The 22,370-nt window shown below is 35.6% G+C and overlaps 1 protein-coding gene across 1 annotated transcript in view; it reads left to right on the top strand.

The window, feature by feature from the left end:
• The window catches only part of GTF3C3 (general transcription factor IIIC subunit 3), a 23,033-nt gene extending 4,998 nt beyond the window's left edge, over window positions 1-18,035 (top strand). The window contains exons 6-18 of the mRNA XM_019635603.1: window positions 1,607-1,614; window positions 2,413-2,560; window positions 3,086-3,158; window positions 3,927-4,030; window positions 4,937-5,108; window positions 6,093-6,295; window positions 6,627-6,728; window positions 7,345-7,480; window positions 9,370-9,607; window positions 10,480-10,670; window positions 12,326-12,450; window positions 15,543-15,695; window positions 17,067-18,035. Coding sequence (XP_019491148.1) covers window positions 1,607-1,614; window positions 2,413-2,560; window positions 3,086-3,158; window positions 3,927-4,030; window positions 4,937-5,108; window positions 6,093-6,295; window positions 6,627-6,728; window positions 7,345-7,480; window positions 9,370-9,607; window positions 10,480-10,670; window positions 12,326-12,450; window positions 15,543-15,695; window positions 17,067-17,189 — 1,776 coding nt within the window. The 3' untranslated portion in view covers window positions 17,190-18,035. The remainder of the gene's footprint in view (window positions 1-1,606; window positions 1,615-2,412; window positions 2,561-3,085; window positions 3,159-3,926; window positions 4,031-4,936; window positions 5,109-6,092; window positions 6,296-6,626; window positions 6,729-7,344; window positions 7,481-9,369; window positions 9,608-10,479; window positions 10,671-12,325; window positions 12,451-15,542; window positions 15,696-17,066) is intronic.
• Window positions 18,036-22,370: the final 4,335 nt, after the last annotated feature.

Raw genomic sequence — 22,370 nt, 5'->3', positions numbered from 1 at the left:
TTATTTTCTATTAAATTTCTAGCTATCATAGTGGTTAGCTCAGTAAGCTTCTACTTTATGAACTATTAGATAGTAAATTTGTTTTCCACTTTATAATTTTATTGTTGGGACAGGGTAGTGAGGAACAGTTCTGCCACTTGCCACAGAAGTCTTTCCTACGTGAAATACTGTTACTATAAGTTCTGATTCATTAGGCTTTCTCTTGGTCTCTACTTTCCCTCCAGAAATATTTATTGAATAAAAATTATGTGCTAGGGCATTGTACAAGGTACCAGGAGATCCAGTATTGAATGAGCTTTAAAATTCCATGCTCTATGGAGCTTACATTCTAGTTGGGGGAAGATAGGCAATGAGCAAATGAACAACCAAATATATAGTATGTCAGCTGTTGATAAGCGATAGGAAGAAAAGTGATGCCGGGAAGGGGAATAGGAAATTGAGGAATAGGAGTGTGTCATTTTAAATAGGGTGATTAGAGAAGGACTTCATTCCCTTTGTTATGGTCATACCGACCTGAAAGTGAACAGTGGGCGTGGGAGCAGATATCAGGGAAGAGCATCACTGGCAAAGGAAATGGTAGGTGCAAAGCAGTGCTCAAGGAACATCATGGAAGCTGAAGGTTTAAGGGGAGCATAGCAGGGAGTAATGTCAGAGGGGTCTCAGGAAAAGATCACCTGGTCCTTCAGGGCCAGTTAGGGCTTTGGCTTTTACTCTGAATGAGTTGGGAAGCCTTTGGAAGGTTTTGGGTTGAAGTGTGACATAACCTGACTTAAATTTTAAATTCATCAATTCTGGCTGCTCTTTTGAGAACAAATTAAGGAAAAGGGCAGAAGCAGGGATTTTCACGAGGGGGCATGAATAGGTAGGAAATTATTTCAGTAATCCATGGAATGGATAATGGTAGCTTGGATCAGGATAAAAGCAGCAAGAGGTGGTGAGAAGTAATCAGATCCTAGATGTATTTTGAAGGCTGAGCTCAGGATTCTCTGATATATTGGATATGAGGTGTATTGTGCGTGAGAGAAGAGGAGATGAGAGAGGGAAAGAAGGGAAGAGCTCTGAGGACTAAACTCGAATGTACTTCAGTGTTTAGAAGTCTGGAAGATGAGGAAACAACAGGAATGCTGAAAGGAAATGGGCAATGAAATAGGAAATTAAGAGAACATAATATTCTAGAATTTTATTGAAGAGAGCACTTCAAGGAGGAGGGATGATCATCTGTGTGAAAGATGCAGATCATGTAAAATGAGGACTGAGTATTGATGTTGGGGACGGTGGCTTCTGGAGGGTAGGCTACTCTGGAGAAATAAGGGGAGCAGAAGAATGAGAAGGTAATTGGAATGGGTAAGAGGTAATTTGTAAGTTGGGGAAAATTATATTTGTATTCAGATAGGAATGATTCACAACTGAGGGACAAATTGAAGATTCATGAGAGAGGGGACTATTTACTTAAGTGATATCCTTGAGTAGATTGGAGTGAATGGAATCTAGTTGAGGCTCAGCCTTATGATAAAGGAGAAGGGAGAAGAAGATATGGCTGTGGGTATGGGTAAGCAGGTAGATGTGTTGGGAATATGTCTGATTTAATTCTCTGTAAAATAAGCAGGTCATCAGGTGAGAGTGAGGATGGGAGAGTGTTGGAGGTTTCGAGAGGAGAGCATGTAAAATAGTGTCTAGGTCCTTGGGACGTTGCTGTCCCACGATTGGCAGCATTTGCATCACCTTGGAGCCTGTCACAATTGTAGAAACTCAACCCTGCCCCAGTACCACTGGATCAGAATATGCCTTTTTATAAGATCCCCAGTTGATTCGCCCATTCAAGTTTGAAAAGTACTGAACTAGGTAAGTGTAATAAGATTGCTGCTCAACACCATGGGCCCATTTGAGGCTAGTGGTCATTAATTTAGAATGAGTCCAGTCAGGATGGTCAGCTGGGCAGCTGGTTGTGAAGAGTAGGCATATCTGAATTAACTAGGGTTGGAGTTTTATTAGGTGATTTTGATAAAGGGAGATGGGCAGGAGAATTGAGGAGATGCACAAGGAAGTAATTATAATGTGGGAGCATGGAGAAGGAGAGTGAAAACGGGAAGGGTGCAGAGACAGTGACAAAGTGGTAGCATCATGCCTTGTAGATCCTATTGAGGTAGAAGAGTTGTTGGTGTTGGGTGACAGAGAGAATGAGCTGGAATGATATGAGGTCGCTCTGGGAGGGAGCTGCTTGACATGATGTTCTTATGCAGATACTGCACATTTTTCTCTGGATAAGCTCTGATTATGATTTTAAAGAAAAAGGTTTTCTCTCAAAATTCAAGAAAATGAATCATAGTTAATAGCTGGAGGGCCTAATCAAGGAAATGAATTTATAATCTGAATTAAATAAGCACTCATCCATTTTGCCATTTACTTTTTTAGGAGTTACTATGAAGCCAATGATGTTACATCAGCTATTAACATAATTGAAGAAGCTTTCTCAAAACACCAGGGCCTAGTCTCCATGGAAGATGTTAACATAGCAGCTGAACTATACATTTCTAACAAACAATATGACAAAGCTTTGGAGGTATGTGTTTCTCTCTTAGGTTTTAAACACAAATCTGTGTTCTAGAAATGCTTACAAATTGACAATTCCTCATTTTATTTGTAAATATTAAATTACTTATGTACTAAATTATATATTGAACATTTATATATTAAAGTCTGCATGGAAACATTTCTAGATTCTATCGTAATTCCATTTGAAATATAAAATGTAGTTATCACATGATAAAAGCTATCACCATTATCACAGGCGCCAGACATGTCTGTACTTCAGGGTAGCAGGACTCAGCAGCCAGACGAATTACTACGATTAAATTCTTAATCTGTCAGGAAAGGTAGATTGGTTTGATTAAGCATTAGTTAATATGACATAAAAATGTTAATATACACAGTGCTTCCTTATTTTAAAGAGACTTACTATTGCTTTTTGTAGCCCATTTATATGTTGTAAGGAATATTTGAATTAACTATAGAAATCTTGGCATTATGAGAAGGTTTTTCACACATACCTATTGTATTATTTTCTTTTTTCCCTCCATTCTTTTAGGCAATTACAGATTTTTCTGGAATCGTGCTAGAAAAAAGAACTACAGAAGAAGGCACTTTGGAAGACAATAAAGGTTGTAGTTTCTTCTGCATAGGAAAGTGCATATAATCCTCTTTTCATAATGTAGCATTTTGAAATTGATAATTAATCTTTTCATAACAAGTTTTCCCAAGGAGCATTTTTTCCTAAGAGACATGTTACATCATTTTGTAATCTTTAAAAAAAAAATTGTTTTCAGTCCCCTTTATTTCTCAATATGTCCATTTGAAATGGCATTTCTCACTGACCCAGGGTCTTTTTAGTGCTATGTGAAAAAAGAATGCATTACTGAATATCGTATCAAAGCAATTTACTTTTCAAAAAGGGCTTAAAATGCTCTCTACTAATTTACTTCAAACTTATGGATTGAAAAAATTCTACTTCAAACTTAAGCATGCACATAAAATGGTACTTCAAGCTGTAGCACAGTATTATTTTATTTCTTTTCAGCCTCTGTGTAATGAAGAGTGTAAGAGGCTTGAATTCAAGAAGAAAAAAGAGAGTTTGTCATTTTTGTCTTTTTAGTTCTTTGTAGTTTTGATAGAAAGTGTGGGAATTTATGTAGGTTTTGGATAAGTGGATAAGGTATTAGGAAAGAATATGAAGGATAATTGCTACCAAAGGACAGACTGACAGAAATATAAGTACCTAGTACTAGAGGTGGCCAAATTAGAATTGACTATGGAATCATTTCCTTTGAATTAAGTAAATGAGATCTTACATAGAAGATAATTTGCTCCATTTGCCCCACATTCCAAGCTTGCATATAGGAACTTCTGTTTGTCTGTCTGTTAATGCACAGTTGGGGAGAATGTTACCTGCACTATACCTGATGGAGTGCCGATTGACATCACAGTGAAGCTGATGGTCTGCCTTGTACATCTCAACATCCTCGAACCACTTAATGTAAGCAACATTAAGATCTGTACTTGAGATACTTTAGAACAAATCCACAATTTTTTCTTTAGATGACAAGAAGTTGACCCCAGATTTCACATTTCTTAATAACCAGGAAGTCACCATAAGCATCTTTGTGTGAAATGTCTTATAAAAGGCATGAAATACTTGGTTTTTCTTTTAAAATTAGAAGAACCCAGGGATCAGAATTTGAGATTGGGCTTTTAGACAATTGGTAATTTCTGACAGCCATTCTCTTTTGCCAATTTCGGACTGTTTCACTGAATAAAAAAAATAGAGCATCTGCTTTGCAGACATTAGGATAAGGTATTAAATAAAATATACAAATCCCTACCTTCTTGGATCTTTTGTCCTAATGTGATTAGATAGATAATAAACAAAATATGTATGTAAAATATAGGATGTTCGTTGGTGATAAATGCCCTGGAGAAAAAGCAAACAAGGAAGAAGAGGGAATATTGGGAATGGGCGGAATTGCAGTTTTAAATAGGGTGGTAAGGAAAGCCCTCCCTGAAAATGGGGCATTTGATTGATGACTTGAAGGGAGTAAGCCGTGCTAATATGTGAGGGGAGAGCTTCCGGAAACTGCAAACACAGAGGCCCTGAGACATGGTATATTTGACTTGTTAGAGAGCACAGAAGATCAGTGTTGTCTTAGCTTCCGCCATGCCAGCCTTATAACAGGGCTTCAAAAATAATGTGTTGAATGAGTGAATAATGGCAGTATGAGTTCTTTTAATAGATACAGAAAAATGATTATTTAAAGCCGTTTTTATTAAGCCTTGCTCTTTAGGTTTTACCAGATAACTGGCATATATGTTAAAAAGAGAAATAGATACCGATGTCCATGTTTGTAATAAATGTGTGACTTCAGGCTTTAATTTTGCCATCTAGCCTCTCTTGACAACGCTAGTGGAACAGAATCCTGAAGATATGGGAGACCTCTATTTAGATGTTGCTGAAGCTTTTCTGGATGTTGGTGAATATCATTCTGCACTTCCTCTCCTTAGCGCACTAGTCTGCTCTGAAAGATACAACCTCGCAGTAGTTTGGCTTCGACATGCAGGTAATACTTTTTTGTGGGAGGGAGAAGTTTTAATCATTTATTAGGAGACAAGAACTTAGTTTTACAACACAGTAATCATTATTATAAAATATTAATGTCTTAGAGAAAGTATTTCTGGTTTCAGGGTACTTTTTTGAAGTTCAGTATTTTTAATTGGTGTGTCTCTAAATGATTTCTCCCTCACTTCTCAGAATTTATCCCAAGGAAATAATTGAATGAGGGGAGGGGAGAGAGTTTATATTGGGGATCACAAAACTCAGGAGCCTGGCAGGTAACAAAAATGAGTCAAGTGGGCAAGTGAGAGGACTGGGAGGGTGAGAACTGGAGAGCTCAGTCTGAAGAATGCTGCTGTTTCTCACATGTTGATGTGCCATGTGGCCATGGGGGACCCACTGTTGCCAAATGCAGATTTTTCAAAAGAATCCAGTAATTTGGATTTTATAAAATCCTAATTTTAGAAAATATAGATAATTAATTGTTTTTAACAGCACTGTGGCCAAACAAAACACATCTGTGGGTTAAATTGGTCTTCCAGTTTGTGAACTCTGGCTTAGATTTAGATACATGAATATGTTTACTGCAGTGTTATTTGAGTAAAAATTTAGAAATAACCTAAATGTCAAATAATAAGTTTAAGTAAATAATTTAATTGGATATTATAACCATTCAAAATGCCAATGAAGACATGGAAAAATCTTAAAAGCATAATACTAAGTGAATAAAGCAGAACCTCAAATTGTATTAATATGCTGATTACATTCTTATAGCAATTTGAATTTAGTTAGGGGATTCAATAGAAAGATCAATCAATAGATGGAAATTAGTACCGACAGTTGTTACAAAGTACTGGAAATATGCATACATTTATTTCTTGTTATAATTCTTTGGATATTGCTGTAATATTTCTGTAAAAATTGGAGAAATAATTTTGGCAAGTGTACACATCTGTTGTTCATATTTGTATACTTTATTTTACCATCTTAGACTGTTTAAAGGCCTTAGGCTACATGGAGCGTGCTGCTGAAAGCTATGGGAAAGTGGTTGATCTGGCCCCGCTCCATCTGGATGCAAGAATTTCACTTTCCACCCTTCAGCAGCAGCTGGGCCGACCTGAGAAAGCTCTGGAAGCTCTGGAACCCATGTATGATCCAGACACCTTAGCACAGGATGCAAATGCGGCACAGCAGGTAGGCCATGGAGCTGAGAAGGAAGTTTCTCTGGGTGGATTATATTTTAGAACTTTCTCTTCAGTTAAGGATGTCTCTACAGCTTGTATCCAGAAGTTTTATTTTAGTGTATTAAATTCGGTGTTTTTGAAAAATGATTTTGAGTCTTAAGTTTCAGCCACTCATTAGACATCATAAATTATAGTTTCTAGAAGATTGGATCTTATAGTGAACGATCATAAAACAGATGTTCTTAAGCTTTGGTTTTTAAGCTAAAACTTTTCTGTTGAAATAAACAACTTAACAGTAAAGGAATCTTGTCACACTGATTATTATGTGCTTATTTATTTAGGAGCTAAAGTTACTGCTTCATCGTTCTACTCTACTGTTTTCACAAGGCAAAACGTATGGTTATGTGGATGCCCTACTTACCATGTTAGCCATGCTTTTAAAGGTGGGTAATGATCTTTCTTCCTGTTAGCCTCGTTGCTTTTTAATGTTTAGAATTTAATTTAAACACAGATTATAGCTCTTTTTAGCTCTGTTTTACTCTATTAAACTCAAACTTTTTAAAGTGAATGTCAGATACAGACAAAAGGCTTAGAGAATAATGGTATGTAATTGAAAGTCTACATGAAAGTATATAAATGTGACTGTAGATGAAGTGAAATAAAATCCTTGATAGTACAGACTTAGAAAAGTGAGAACCATAGTTTTATCAGTTATTGGCCCTGCAGACCCTGCTATGTGCCAAAGTTTTTCACTTTGCAAAAATGTTTTCCAGATTATGACATCCTTTCCCAGTGTAGCTTTTCTGCAGGGAGGTGGTTGTGTATTTGTGTGTGTACATGTTATAAATGGATGTGAACTGCCTTCTGTGTGAGTAGTGTAACGCAGATTCCTTTGTTAAGAAAAAAATTCAATCTTTTTTATATGTTCATATACACAGTAATTTCGTCTCTTTTTTCCTTACTTAAGAAGCTTTCAGGCACAACTGTGGTACTTGTGGCCCATAGATTTTCTTTAAAGAATTATATGACTAAAAAAACCTCAATTTATCTTTAATATAGGTAGCAATGAATAGAGCCCAGGTCTGTTTGATATCCAGTTCCAAATCTGGAGAGAGGCATCTCTACCTTATTAAAGTGTCAAGAGACAAAATATCAGACAACAATGACCAAGAGACAGCAAATTGTGATGCAAAAGGTAACTGCTTTCATTTGCTTTATTACATCAAACTTGGCTGAGTTGGAAAAAAGACTGATGAAGTAATTAATACCTGACAGTAGTCTAATTGAAACTATACCCTTTTCAAGTAAAATGAAATTTTCTAATCTAACTCCTTCGAGTATAATAAACTTAGTTGATATTAAAAAAAAGAAAAGAAAAGAAAGACCATATGTAAATGATTTTTAAAAATTAAAAGGAAAACACCTGCTGGATCTTTTTGTGAAAAAAAATTTTTTAATTTTTACTTTAAGAAGAAATTATATCTTATTTTAAGAAATTTGTGAAGATTAGATGACAGTACAGATTACTATATTTGTCCAGTCACTTCAATTATGTATATTGCATTCCCTGTTCAATTCATTTTTGACAAATGTAGCAATAGTCATAGAAACTGAAAATAAGTTGCTTTGATCCAGTCTCAAGTAATATGACTTTAAAAGCCATCTATTGTTAGCTGGCAAAGCATCAAATGTGCTTAGGTAAGATTATTAGAGAACTTTGGAAAAGACTTGGTTATAAACTAGAGATTATCAATCTGGTAGAAAATTATTTCATTTTTAATTCAAGAGACATTTATTAAATCATTGCTACAGGCATGGCAGTGTGCAATGGACAGGGTTTTAGAATGCAGAAGAGCCGAATCTCTATTAGCGTGATATAAGGATGTAAGATAGGCAAGGCGTTGTGTGGGAAGAGTCAGGAAAGGAGTGAAGGCGTAGCTGCTCATAATCCAGCTCAGAGCCCTGCGCTTTCTCCAGTTCACTGACTCTGAGCTCATCCCAGCGGCCTCTGCATCTCCAGCTTGTACTTGGACTATGTTTCCTGAAATTATAGTTATCTCTATATCTGATCCTGTCTGTTTTCTTTTCAGTATTTCCTCATTTTAGCTCCATTGCTGATTTTTCCTAGGCTCATAAGGTGTTTGTTGTTTTGCTTTGTTAGTTAATTTCACTGCGGTGAGGATCACATTATACCAGGACAGGCTGAGCTAGGCATCTTTAATGTTTCATACATCTTTGTTCTCTGATTTTTTTCACTTAACATTTTCTCATGTTGCTCTGTTCTGTTGATAGCTATTATATTTAAGGAATGTGTAATATTGGATAGCAGTTCCATAATTTATTTAATCATTAAATAAATCATAATTTATCTAATCATTATTTTTCTATATATGGTTGCTTCCAGTAAATTTCTTTTATAAATAATACTGTTGTGAGCATCTTCAAGCCTGTAGTTTTATCCATATTTTTGACTAGTTGTTTAGAAAAGATTCCCAGAAGGAGAATTCTAGGTCAAAGATTAAAACATTTTTATGGTTTTTGATACTTCTCAAGGGCTATAAGAGGGAGGCTTCTTACAGACAAATAAAGAAGAGAAGACTTTGGAAGGAAAAGAGAAATTTTGAGGCAGAGAAAAGAAAATTAAGTTTACAGAAAAGGACAAGAACAATGTGAATCTCAAAGTATGAATTTGAAGTCTTCTGCTGAGCAAACGTTTGAATGCCTCATATGTGCAGAATCCATGCCTGACCTCAGTCATGGAAAGCACACTCGTTCTGCCCTGAGGACCACATATCCCAGCTATCACTGAGAAACACAAATGAGGTAGCTGGACCTTCTAGAGAACAAACCAGCAGTGAGAGTCACCTGGGATTGCAGGTTGTTAGGCAGGCAGAGCAGAGGTGGTGGTGTTGAAGGAGTGTAAACAGCCAACTTACTACCCCCTTCTCGTCATTGTTAGAAGAGTGTTATTAGGACCATAGTTATTAAATTTAACCTTAAAATCAATCAAGTGAATATTTCATTCTAATACTGCTATTTCTAGAAGTATAGTATCCTAACTGACTTTCATTGGTCTCATTTTAGCAATATTTGCTGTACTCACGAGTGTCTTGACGAAAGATGACTGGTGGAACCTTCTGCTGAAGGCCGTATACTCTTTATGTGACCTCTCCCGATTTGAGGAGGCTGAGTTACTTGTAGATTCTTCATTGGAATATTATTCATTTTATGATGACAGACAAAAACGCAAAGAACTAGAATATTTTGGTCTGTCTGCTGCAATTCTGGACAAAAATTTCAGAAAGGCATACAACTATATCAGGTGATTTTCCAATAACTTATTTTAATTAGATTCTCTGATAGAGTATGTATATTTACTTTTACTTTGTCTCTCTTGCTTAAAAATTAATAAAGTGTTTTACTTTAGCTCTCCTATTACTTGCTGGTTAATTCAGTTCATTGGTGATTCTCAGAGGTAATATATGAGAGCATACACTCTTACCGTGTTTCCCCAAAAATAAGACCGGGTCTTATATTAATTTTTGCTCCAACAGTCTACATTTATTCATTTATTCATGTACAAAAATCTACGTTTATTCAAACAGTCATGTCTGGCTGATGATCTTAACTGGGGCTTATGTTTGGGGTAGGGCTTATATTACAAGCATCCTGAAAAATCATGCTAGGGTTTATTTTCCAGTTAGGTCTTATTTTCAGGGAAACATGATATATACTTAACTCCTTGTGCTTCAATCTCCCCATTGATAAAATGGACATCATGATACTACTGTCTTATAGGATTATTGTGAGGGCTGAATGAGTTAGTATATATAAATCTTTTTAACAGTGCCTGGCACACATTATTATTGTTCAGCCTTCATTGTACTGCAGCTATAGTGGGCAGGGAGAAAAGGTGAAATTTAAACCACTTGATTCTGTTTTTTGGTCTAAATGTTTTGTTGAAAAGTAGAAACAAGATGTAGAAATACTAGCTAAGCAACATTTTCCGGGAAAAACCTTTCACTGTGTGATTGGTTTTGCTTAAAAAAAGGAAGAAACAATCTGTTCTTCCCTGGTGGGGGATGGTGCATTTCAATGTTGATAGGACAGCACTGAAGGGTTTCATTCTTAGAAATCAGGAAGGTTTTCTTTTTATATTATTTTTTTACCCCCACCCTCTTTCTGCAATTTTAGGATAATGGTAATGGAAAATGTCAATAAACCCCAGCTCTGGAACATTTTCAATCAAGTTACCATGCACTCTCAAGATGTACGACATCATCGCTTCTGTCTCCGTTTAATGCTGAAAAATCCAGAGAATCATGCCCTGTGTGTGTTAAACGGACACAATGCATTCGTATCTGGAAGTTTTAAGCATGCCCTTGGTAAGTGTTCTGGCACATGAATTTGTCAAGCAGGAACAGTGTGGTGCTTAAGAGCCTGGCCTCTGGATCGGAAAATGCCTGGGTTCAAACAGCAGCTCCAGCATTGCAAATTATCCTGCCTCCCCCTGCCTCAGTTGCTTTATCTCTGAAATGGAGATAATAATTGGACCTATCCTGGAGATACTGTGAAAATTAAGTGAGTTAATGTAAAGTACTTAAAACAACACTTGGCACATATAGTAAGTGGCTGTGTTAGCAATAATGATAATTATTTTTCTTATGAAACTTTGGTTTCAAAAGGCTGAAGCAGGTCTTATAATTCATTTTAAAGGTCAACCCATTCTCCTTACTTAGGCTTGTTTTTAAGATAATTTTTATTAATTATGGATGCTTTGCTTCCTGATTTTAATTTGCTAATTTGCTCTACAACAAAAGGCTTAAGATTTGCTGATAGTTCATCCCTTTAGGAGAAAAGTCTTTATATCAAGATTTATTTATATAGTGCTTACTAATTCTAATTAAACTCAAGGAAAATTCACTAATCATGTATAACAAAGTTCTGTAATAAGAAATCAAACAAACAAGTAGAGAAATACCTAACCAAATTTTTAAACTTAAAATGAGGCATGTGTCTCCTGCTGTCTAGAAGCTAGTGTTGCCAGGTTCACTTCTTTTGAATAAAAGGTGATTTGGCTATTTTAATACTTTCATATTTCTTTGTGTATGGCTGGTGTTTTTAGAATTGTTCAGCCAGATGTTGAAACATTTGAACATAAGATGTTGAAACTTTCCTCCACTGCATGTGCTTTTTGAAGTTATTAATTTATATTAAAATGTAAAATGGAGATTTATCTTATTTTTCTATATTTACAAACTTACAGGTTAAAATAGAAAGTCCAAATGGCAGTCTACCATCCATGCCGTTAAAGAGATTTTAATTCCTCCTGCAATAGAAGTTGTTATCTATATATGATAAATTATAGATCATTCCTTTATAAGAAAAATTTGTTTAAATTCCCCTATTTCATATGGGTAAGCTTTTGACATGAAATGATTATGTATGTAGATACATGGAATTCACAAAACTCCAAATTCTTATTTTATTATTACATACATATAGCTTTTCTAAGGAAAGACAAAATAGTTGCTACTTTTTTGGGAAATAACCATAATCTGAAAAACAAAACAAAACTATTTTTCTTTTTTTACTTCCATGATCCATTACATTTGAATTATTAACACAGATCAATTAATTTTACAAAAAAATTTAACAAAAGACACATCCCTCCATTGTTTTTTAAATAGATTTAAGATCATAAGATAGATTTATGATCACCATAGATAAATTGCTTATTTTGGAAATATTATTGTACATGAAAATGTCTTGCTGTTCCTAAAAGAATATTACTTTTAGTTGTTCATATTTTATCTTCATGGTCAGGATACATTCATGGGTAAATCCCTCTAATTTTGTTATATGTTATACATTATTTTAAAATTCAAATTTGCATCTGGTTGGTATTTTAGAATGTACACCTTGCATATGTTAAATATCAGTAATGTTTGTTTAGCCTTAAGCTATATTTGAATAAGTGTTGAGGAAATAAGGAACTACGTTTCTGTCACACTATCTGACATTACTGTTCATTTTTCAGGCCAGTATGTACAAGCCTTTCGCTCCCATCCCGATGAACCTCTCTATAGCCTCTGTATAGGCCTGACCTTTATTCACATGGCATCTCAGAAGTATGTATTAAAGAGACATGCTCTTATTGTTCAGGTAATTCATTTGGAGTTCTCATTACTTGATTTTCTTTAAAAATGAATATACTTAATACATTTGTTATACTGCTTCAAAAGTAATACTGGCTTAGTAGACGTGTTGGGAATGCCCAACACCTATCCTTACGTTCAGCACTCATGGACGCGACGCCTAGAGCACTCCTGGCTACGCCTTGTGCAGCCATGTAGAAAGGCAACATAGCCAGATCATAAAGGAAGAAGACTCAGGCGGAATCTGGGGACTTGTGTGCAGGCTTCCTTATACAATGGAACCTCTAAGCCCTCCGGCCCTCTAGGTCCTGAAGATTGATTTATTTTAAATTAGTTTTTAAAAATGTAATAATAGATGCATACAATAATATATGACTATGTGAATGTGTGACCGTTTCTATACATCATCACCAACAAATTGCTCTTTTAAAGTTTTTATGGTCTTATATAGCAATTTGAAATCACCTTTTTGTTTTGTTTACTTTTTTATATAGTTTGTCTCCTCTAATAAGAATATACACTCAAGAGATCAAAGATCTTGTTTAACACTGTATCGTCAACACTTTCGTTTTTATGATTGCAGTTTTTATGTTTGATGCATGTATAGACATGTTTTTTTAAGTAGTTAGAGAAGGAGAGAAAATTTTGGCTTGATTGGGGTAGTAGGACTTAATAAAGGATTTTTTTTTTGTTTTTAAAAAATTTTTAAATTTAAAAAAGGTTAAAAGAACACCTAATTAAAGTGATAATTGTTAAAACTGGGTATTGAGGTTCATTATAATGTTCTTTTTACTTTTATATATTTGAAAATTTCTATATTAAAAAATTTAAAAAACGCCAAAAAAACCCAAACCTGAATTTTTCCTTTTCTTGGGTATTTACTTGTCATATTTTGTCCACATCATCCTCTAAGCTTGTTTTTCTTCCTTAGTGGATACTTTGCTGTATTAAGTAATGTAGGATTGTTTACAAATTAAACAAATATGTATTGAGCATGCACTGTACCATTACTGGGGATATGGCGTTGTGTGAGTACTCAGGCAGAATTCCTTGCCCTCATAAAGCTTATGTTCTGGTAAAAATTGATAGGAAAATTTTATGGAATAACAGGCCTGGTAAGACAAAAATTTATGTATAGCAGGTCCTTGAATAACGTCATTTCATTCAATGTCATTTTGTTATAACACTGCTGAGATGCTGTAGGAACATAACTCACGTTTATGTCAATTAGCTTATGGTAAAATTGGTTTGTTATATGTCATTTTGCTTAAAGTTGCAGAACCTATCAATGACATTGAGGATTCACTGTACTTCAAAGTAATTTGGAAGCTGAATTTCAAATCACTTTCATAGCTAGATAGTTTTTAAATGATTAGCTAGAGCTGAAACAAGAGGTGGTGGGTAGATGGGAATTTGTTGTACTCGTCTCTCTTCTTTTGTGTATGTTAAACATTTTCCATTGAAAAAGCTTTTAACAAGCACGTTTTGTTGGAAATAGCATGATTCTTACATTGTTTTAGTTTTTCATGAATTGATAATATTTCTTCATGCTCCAGGACCATAGTTTTCCTTTGCACTAATTAAAAAAACTAATTTCATATGTTTTACTATCTTTCCTATCTTTGTATCATACTGTAAGAGTAAAATCTTTCATGTTTCTTTACTTCTGCCTTTATTTAACATTATATAAACAGTACATACTTGAGCCCTTTAGTGAGTGATGCTTGAAATGTAACATAGTTAATGTAAAAAGAACTCTTTTCTCTTTTCCATTTCAAGGTTTTTGTTTGTCATTTTTTATAGTTTTATATTTGATGATTCAGTCTAAGACATAAAGTGGATGCCTACATTACCTAGTTTTTTAATCACTGAATATTTGAATAGTAGTTCTTCAATTGTCAGGGAGATTATCCTCCTAAACTTGTTAAAAATTTCTTAAAATGCAGCAGGTAACTCTTTTTATTGTATCAGAAGATGTACAAGTTCATTTTAGTTGCGACAATTCATCTGGTATTACTGTTCCTTCTCAGAGTTCTGTCATTAAATTTGTCATTTTAAAATATGAAGATTTGCCATTTTTCTGAGATTAATAGTTTGTCTTCTATTACTTAACAGAACCATGTTTTTCAGTGGAGTAGAAGTCACATTCACATACATAGATGGGTTCTTTTATTATGCAGAAACATGATTTGTTTCTTGAACATAACTATTTTTGTCCCTAAAATGCATTAATTCTAAAGAATTCATTAAATTTTATTTATTTACTTATGAAGGAACAGTTGTGGCCATTTATTGTATAGCGGATCACCAGGAAATAATTGTATTTTAAATTCTATACTCACACATTAGTGGATTTACTCTTAATTCTTAGTAATATGTTTACATAATTACTTCCTAGGACACTTGCACCTTTGCAGTATGTAACTTTCTGTGGATATAAGTTGCAGCTGCATTCAAAGGGAACATGAAGAAGGCAGGAGGCCGAGGAGCTGTGACACACGGGGAGTCTCCATTATTGTAGTTGTGCTCTGAAAAAATCGGTTTCTTCATAAAGCCTTTGAGTCAAACGTTCAGGGGGAAAAAAAACACACCAAGTTTTTTGGGTTAAGAGGTTATTGAGGTCCTGAGAAGTACATTTACCCAGAAAGGTTAGGTATGCTCAAGTGAGTTAGCTCCTGAGGATGAACCTTTCTAAATTAACATCCTAAGGGCTCAGATTTTATATTCTGCTCAAGCTTTAAGACATGTGTTTCAAACCAGAAAGTTTACTGGCCTCTAATGCCACAAAAGCCAAATTGAAACCATAAAAAATATATCCTGTGTTCTTATAGATTATAGATTTTTGACAGATAGTTATAACATTTGGCTTTGTTTTCTGTGAATATTTCTGTCCTTAGCTTAAAAAAAAAAATCTTCCTTGACACCTTCTGAAGAGCTCTTGACTACACTGTGATATGACACTACAGTATAGACATACATTCTTTTTGGATGGGACTGTCACTTTTTTTAATATTTGTATTCCCAGCACTTGGCACATACTTAGTTCATATTTGTCAAGTGAGTGAAATATTGAATTGTTTATCTTTTTCTTTTTGGTAGGGCTTTTCCTTTCTTAATCGATACCTCACTCTACGTGGGCCTTGCCAGGAATCGTTCTACAATTTGGGCCGTGGCCTTCACCAGCTGGGGCTGACTCATCTCGCAATCCATTATTATCAGAAGGCTTTGGAGCTCCCTCCACTTGTGGTAGAGGTATTGTATGGATTACTTTGAACACTGAGGAGTCACTTCACTTCATTTCATATATACTTGTAGATAAGTGTGGTTAGCTGTTGTGGTCCAGACAGGGAAATAATTTTAGCTTATATATTAAAATGTATGTTTCCCTTATTGAATGTATTCATGTAATGATGTTCAACAACCAGTCAATCTTTGACACCCTGGCTTTATGACTAGATTAGCAACCGCGTAAACATACATGACTTTTGGTTATGACCATTTTAATTATCCTAAGATAGCCCCTGTAGTTTACAGGTATGAGCTGGTAGACATGAAATCTTAGTGTTGAGTGATACAGTCATTGTTCATTTCCAAGTTCAAGTGTAATTAACATATTTTTTTCTAAATATGAAAGACCAGTATTAATGTAGTTTTGTTTGTTTTAAGATAATGTAGTATGGGGTAAAGTTTATTTTAATATCTGAAGAAAAGTGTATGTTTACATTGTTAATTTTTTTAAGGTTACACTCATAATCCCCAGCTTCCTTCACAACTATTTTCTAGTACCCTTGTTTAACTTTAGTTGTTAAGCAAATGAATATATACTTTTATAGTTACTCTAGTGAAATATATACACTTTGGTGTTCTTTATTGCATAAATAACCATACGTATTGCTCCTTAAGCTTTATAGGTATCATTTTTTATTGTTACAGATATTTTTTCTGTTAACCCCAAGTTTTGTATTGGGGAAGATTAGAAATACAGATCTAATGTACTCCATTGAGTTCATTGCTTTGTTATTTAAGTAGGAAAAAAGATAATAACACCCCTAAGGTAATCATAATCAATTTGGTGTATGCCCTTCTAGACATAGTCCATAAATGCCTTTCTGTTATATAGTACAGGTATTTTTCCCCCATCTGGTAATTTGTGTTGTAATTTACTTATTCTTTTTTACATTTTTTATGAGGTAATAGCTATTAATCTTTCCTTTTATAGTGTCTATTTTTGCTATTATACTTAGAAGGGCCTTTCCTATCCAAGATTGTTATATTACCCAACTATATATATTTTTTTATGGTTTCATTTTTTAATTCTTAAATCCTTAATTCATCTGGAGTTTATTCTGCTGTAGCATGTGGGTGAGACTTTTTTCCATAACTTATTGGTTAGACCTTTTTAAACATTTGATGGATGATACAGTTGCTATAATGATTAACTGAATAAGCATAATCTGATAAAAATTTAGAATAAAGATAGATGCATAATGTTATAATTTTTTTAGTATAATGAATTTTAATAACTTGAACACTTATACACTTATGATTAAATTGTTTATTTACCATAAAATTGTCCTGGTTGTCAGTTTGAAATATAACTTATTTATGTATTTTTCCCTCTAGGGAATAGAAGTTGATCAGATAGACTTACGAAGAGATATTGCCTACAACTTATCTCTCATCTATCAGAGCAGCGGGAATATTGCAATGGTGCAAAAGCTTTTGTATACATATTGTTCTATATAAGACACCTCAGCCAAGAAAGGAGCGCGGGGTAGCTGTTGTGTGTGGACCAGTATTTTCTGTCTCAGGGCTTATTAACCCCAAAATAGAAATGATAATTTCAGAATTATCTAACTGTGTAGTTCATATTTGATATGTGATAATGATCTTGTGGTAGATTTGCAAAAATTATCATTCCTGTAAGAATTTGTATATTGTTCTGTCATTTCCCTTTAGCATTTTTTAGTAAAATGGTCCCCAAAGCTGAAGTGGACAATAATAACCTTTGAGTTAGCTTGGAGTCAAATCCATTAAATTTTCACTCATATCATTTATTCACCTGTGCATTTAATACTATATATGAAACACCTGCTATGTACCAGGCACTGTGATAGGTGCTAGGAACACAGTAGTATGATAGATGTGACCTCTCACTACAATTCCTTAAATACAGAACTCGAGCATATACTTATTTGTAAGAAATATTTGCTGCATAAGAAATATTTGCTGCATTTCTACATCCATCATTGTTGTCGGTCATTCATTTCTTGGTTCCCTGTTACTATTGCATGGACAGTTTTTCAAATACATAGAAAAAGAGATTGCTTATTAAAGCAAAGACAAACTGGGACTCTTTCCAATGTTAACACAACTATGTAATTCACTTAGCTCCTAACAAAATTATTTAAAATGGTTATGTGGTAGGAAGACAAATAATTGAATTATTTTTTTTACTTTTCATCTATATGTATCTTAGCCATATAGACTATGACCTGGGAGGCTAGACTTAATTCAAAATATCCTGCTCTGAGGCAAATAAAGAAATGCATTGTCAGTGTTTATCAATGGCTTTCTGACAAAAAAAAAAAAGAAAGAAAGAAAAGAGAGGACCACATTCAATAACATGACCTGGAGTCCGTTTCCAGATCACTAAGAATATAGGAAGAATGGGGGAGTTGTATATGTGGAATGCAGTATTGCTCATAAAAAAAACCCATAAAATCCTTTTGCTTATCTCCAAAATCATACGTTCTTGAATCTAAAATAACAATACTTGTTAATATACTATTGGTTTAATAACAGCATTTTAGAGTTTCTTTTCAGGGGAAAATGAATGCTATGTGTGCATATGAGTTGTAAAACCCAGTCCAATGGTGGGAGGGAAGTAGGTATGAGACATAGGATGAAAAAAAATACAATGGTGGCTTTTTAGGAATTCTTACCACCATTTACATTGTATATATAACTTTGTAATTGAGAAACAGAATTTGTATGTAATAAGTATAAATGTATTGTTTCCTCTGTATGTATGTGTGTTTATATATATGTATAGATATAATATAAATAAATTTTATTTTTATAATTAAAGTGAGTTTCACATGCTTATATAATTTTATATCATGCCATTTGCAGGCAATGATAAAGCTAACTGTGATAGAGTAATAAGTGACATTTGTGTCTTGGAATCCTGTGGAATTGAGTATTCTGAGTTCAGAGTTTCTCTCTTCAATTAAACTCATGGGACTGTGACTCCAGTATCTGCTGAACAGCCTTGGAGGAAACAATAAATCTCTCTAGCAGTCTTCTAAGAAAAAAAGTTGATATTGCATGTGTTTGTTTAGCATTTAAAATTATAGCCACCATTTGCTGAGTGTTTGCCATTGCTAAGTACAGTGCCAGATACAGATACGTTAGCTTTGACTCTCAGAGAATCACCTGCAACGTAGGTGTTATTATGGATATTATTATTATTATCTCCATCTTATATATGAGATTAAACAGCATATTCAAGATGACTAGCAAGCTACTCCTTCCTTAGAGATGTTCCTTTAGAGCAGCGGTTCTCAACCTTCCTAATGCTGCGACCCCTTAATACAGTTCCTCATGTGGTGACCCCCAACCATAAAATTATTTTCGTTGCTACTCTATAACTGTAATTTTGCTGCTGTTATGAATCGTAATGTAAATATCTTTCTGTTTTCCGATGGTCTTAGGCGACCCCTGTGAAAGGGTCGTTTGACCGCCAAAGGGTCGTGACCCACAGGTTGAGAACCACTGCTTTAGAGGAACATACTTGCTCCAGTTCAGAGTAACAACACAAAATTGTGCACAAGTTAATTTTAGAAAGATAAAGGAGACTTTCAGCCCTTCAGCCTATTAAAAGCCCCTGTGGGAAATATCTTTTGGGGAGTCTTTTAAAAAGCTGATATTCCTTTCCTTACCTATCCTCACTCCAGCTACGGATGGGATCCTGAAAGCCACTTTATACAACGAGGTTCTTTTCTACGGGTCACTGTCAAGTCAGCAGGGAGTCCGCTCCTGATACAATCTGGGCCAATCAAGAGTTTCCCTCCTCCTCCTCCAGGACATTTAGAATTAGGATGGAGCCTTTTTGTGGGGCTGGGGCTGGAGCTGGAGAGCTATGAGGCCATTTTCTGCTTTCCCTGTTAGCCAACTAGCAGTTAATCCATTGTTTTGAGAAAGAAAAATAAAGCCTATACGTTAAGAGAAGCTGAGATGAGAACTGGAGAGAGCGATCCTTGAGCTCCCAGGGGTTTTCCAGTTTTCCATTCCCATCCTTCCAAAGGCTGCATTCTTACCCTTAGGTTCTTCCTATAAGAAATTCCTGATTCTATAAGTTCCACTTTAAAGTTTACACTAGGTTAAATTTTTCAGTTATTCGCACCAAAAAAAAAAAAATCCTAATTGATCCCCTATCATTCCACCTTCCTTTTCATTTAGGATTGATGCTTTTAAGTTATTTTCACAAGAAGGAAGGGCAAAGCGAATTCTTCCTTTGATTCGCTAAGAGAACTGTATGCTTCCAGCACATTTCTCTTTCATACATATGCTAGCGTGCCGGTTGGGTTCCCCAGGAAGCAAGTGTTGCGGGTACAAAAGGTGCTTTGGTGAGTAACTGAGGAAGAGCCAAGCAGGCTTGAGGAAAGCCTCCGGAATGAGACCCATTGAAGCACATGAGTGGCGGGGGGGCCACTCACAGGGAGCAGACCGAACGCAGGAAGTAGAAAAGTAAAATGTAATTAGTATCCTAAGATGAGAACATACTGTAAATATGAAGAGAAGAGTGCTATAAAAAGGAATATTCAAATAAGAGCTTTACAAAATTAAAAATGTAACTGCCAAAATTGATGACTGCATTGTGGGAACTAGAACATAAAAAAGACCAAATGGAACATTGAAGAGATGAGAACATTTCAGATGAGAAAATGAAAGGTTACAAAACAGTCTAAGTTACAAGTTCTTTGTGGCAGTTACCCTACCTTATAAATTTATACTTCAAGGTGTTTGCTTGATTATCAGTAATTCCAGTGGAAGAACAGACTCCTGCCATGAATTCTTTTTTAAACTGAGCCATCTGCCACCTGTTGGCAGCTCAGCGGCAGCTCAGCCCGGGCTGTGAGTCGAACCGGTGACCCTGTTGCTCAGAGCTCACACTCTTGACCCTATGAATTCTTTATATGCAGTAGATGGCAGTACATTTCTATAAATTTAGAATTGTGCTTCATCAAGTACAGTGACACCAGCTTTTAACATTTTTCAAAAAATTATGCTTAATTTATGGAGGGATTAATTTTTTATTTGGATTAATGTGGGCAAGGCATGATACTGCATTTTCATTCCAGGTGCTCCTCTTATCAGACCAAGGAAGGAGGAGAAATTTTGTTTGTGATGTATTTTTTCCAAATAAGCAAAACAATAAGGGGGCTCAGAAAAGGGTAACAAATGTGGGCCACACGTGCTGCCCCTCAGGGCTATGTGAGCAGAACACTAGCTGCTCCCAAACGCAAGGCAGGTGTCACCCATTTTTTATTTGGCTAGAAAAAAAGCAGTTTGGCAAATCCTCCATGTTGGAGCAATCATATATAAAGAGCTCTGTCCCTTTGCACTGATCTCCACCAGCACTGAAAGGACAGCTGGAGCACTAGTGTATGTTTTGTGCCCATTTTTCGGCCTTGACCACATCATGCGTGAAAAATGTCTAATCCCATCCTGAAGATCATACCCGAAATGTACCCTGTTTGCCGACTCAAGGTAAGTGAGCTAAGATTAGAGTGACAATTAGCAGGACCACTTGGCGTTTTAGTAAAGACAGGTGTTTATATTCAGAAAAGAGAGTTCAAGCAAGTAAAGAAGGGAAGGAGAAAGTCAGATACTTCCGATGCAGCAACCCACAGCTGTGTAAACGTCCATCCTGACAGCCAACTCTAAGGATGCTTCTGCATTCTAAAGTTAGTGTTGAAGATTCTAATTTCAGGTTCTAGTTTCGGAGGGGTTTGAATGCAGCAAAACGAGTGTTTCTTATTTAAGCATACCTACAAACATATAGACAGCTGAAAGAAGTATTTTTCTAATCTCTTGCTTTCCAGTATTCTGCCTTGTTTGGACAGAGATGCTTCTTTAAGTTTGTGCTGTGGGTGAGGCATGATACTGCAACTCCATTACAGATGCTCCTCTCATCTGACCAAAGGAAGAGAAAGGTAGTGACTCTGACCACTAGAGGGAGCAGCACACGCACAGAATTTCCCAGAGGCGGGAAGGCTTCCAGCTGGGAGCAGTCTAATCGCCTCATCAGGCCTCCAGGAAGCTAGCAAATCCTAGCGCCCCGGTGTGCCGTTTTAGCTGTGTGCCTCACCCTGAAAAAGGTTAGAAAACACTACCTTCGACTCATTCTCCAGACACAGAGAACCAGCTTTGGGGTGAGTGAGAAACAATTCTCACTGACTCTGTATTTCTGGGAGAATATGAAAGCCTGAAAATATCCTGGTAACTTCAGCAGTGTTAAGTGGCAGGATGGGTTTTCTTCCCCCTCTCCTTTATCTCTTTTCTCTTCACTTCTCCACTTTCTAGAGGGTCTCTGGTAAGCTTGAGTAAAGAGACGGGTTGCCATGTTGGCTGAAGTTCTGTCAATTAATATTAACAACATGAAGGTCTGTTCGTCTTGATTCATGCAGAAAGACCTGAATTTTTCCTCCCAGAATGCATAGGAATTGCAGGAACTAATTTAGCTGTAACAGGGGGAAAAGAAAAGAACTGTGCAGGTCTCTGTGTGTGGTCAGAATTAGTGGATTGTAGGGTACTGGCATTTTCACACACACTGCCAAGTTGCCCGCCTGCGGCTGTACCAATTGTGTGAGCATGCCGACTTCCCCACACCCACTTCAAATCTGATTTTTTCCCTCCAGT

The sequence above is a fragment of the Hipposideros armiger genome, unplaced genomic scaffold, assembly GCF_001890085.2.
Source record: "Hipposideros armiger isolate ML-2016 unplaced genomic scaffold, ASM189008v1 scaffold_23, whole genome shotgun sequence".
NCBI lineage: Eukaryota > Metazoa > Chordata > Mammalia > Chiroptera > Hipposideridae > Hipposideros > Hipposideros armiger.
The sequence above is the reverse complement of the archived record's forward strand: the minus strand, read 5'-3'. Positions and strand labels throughout refer to the sequence as shown.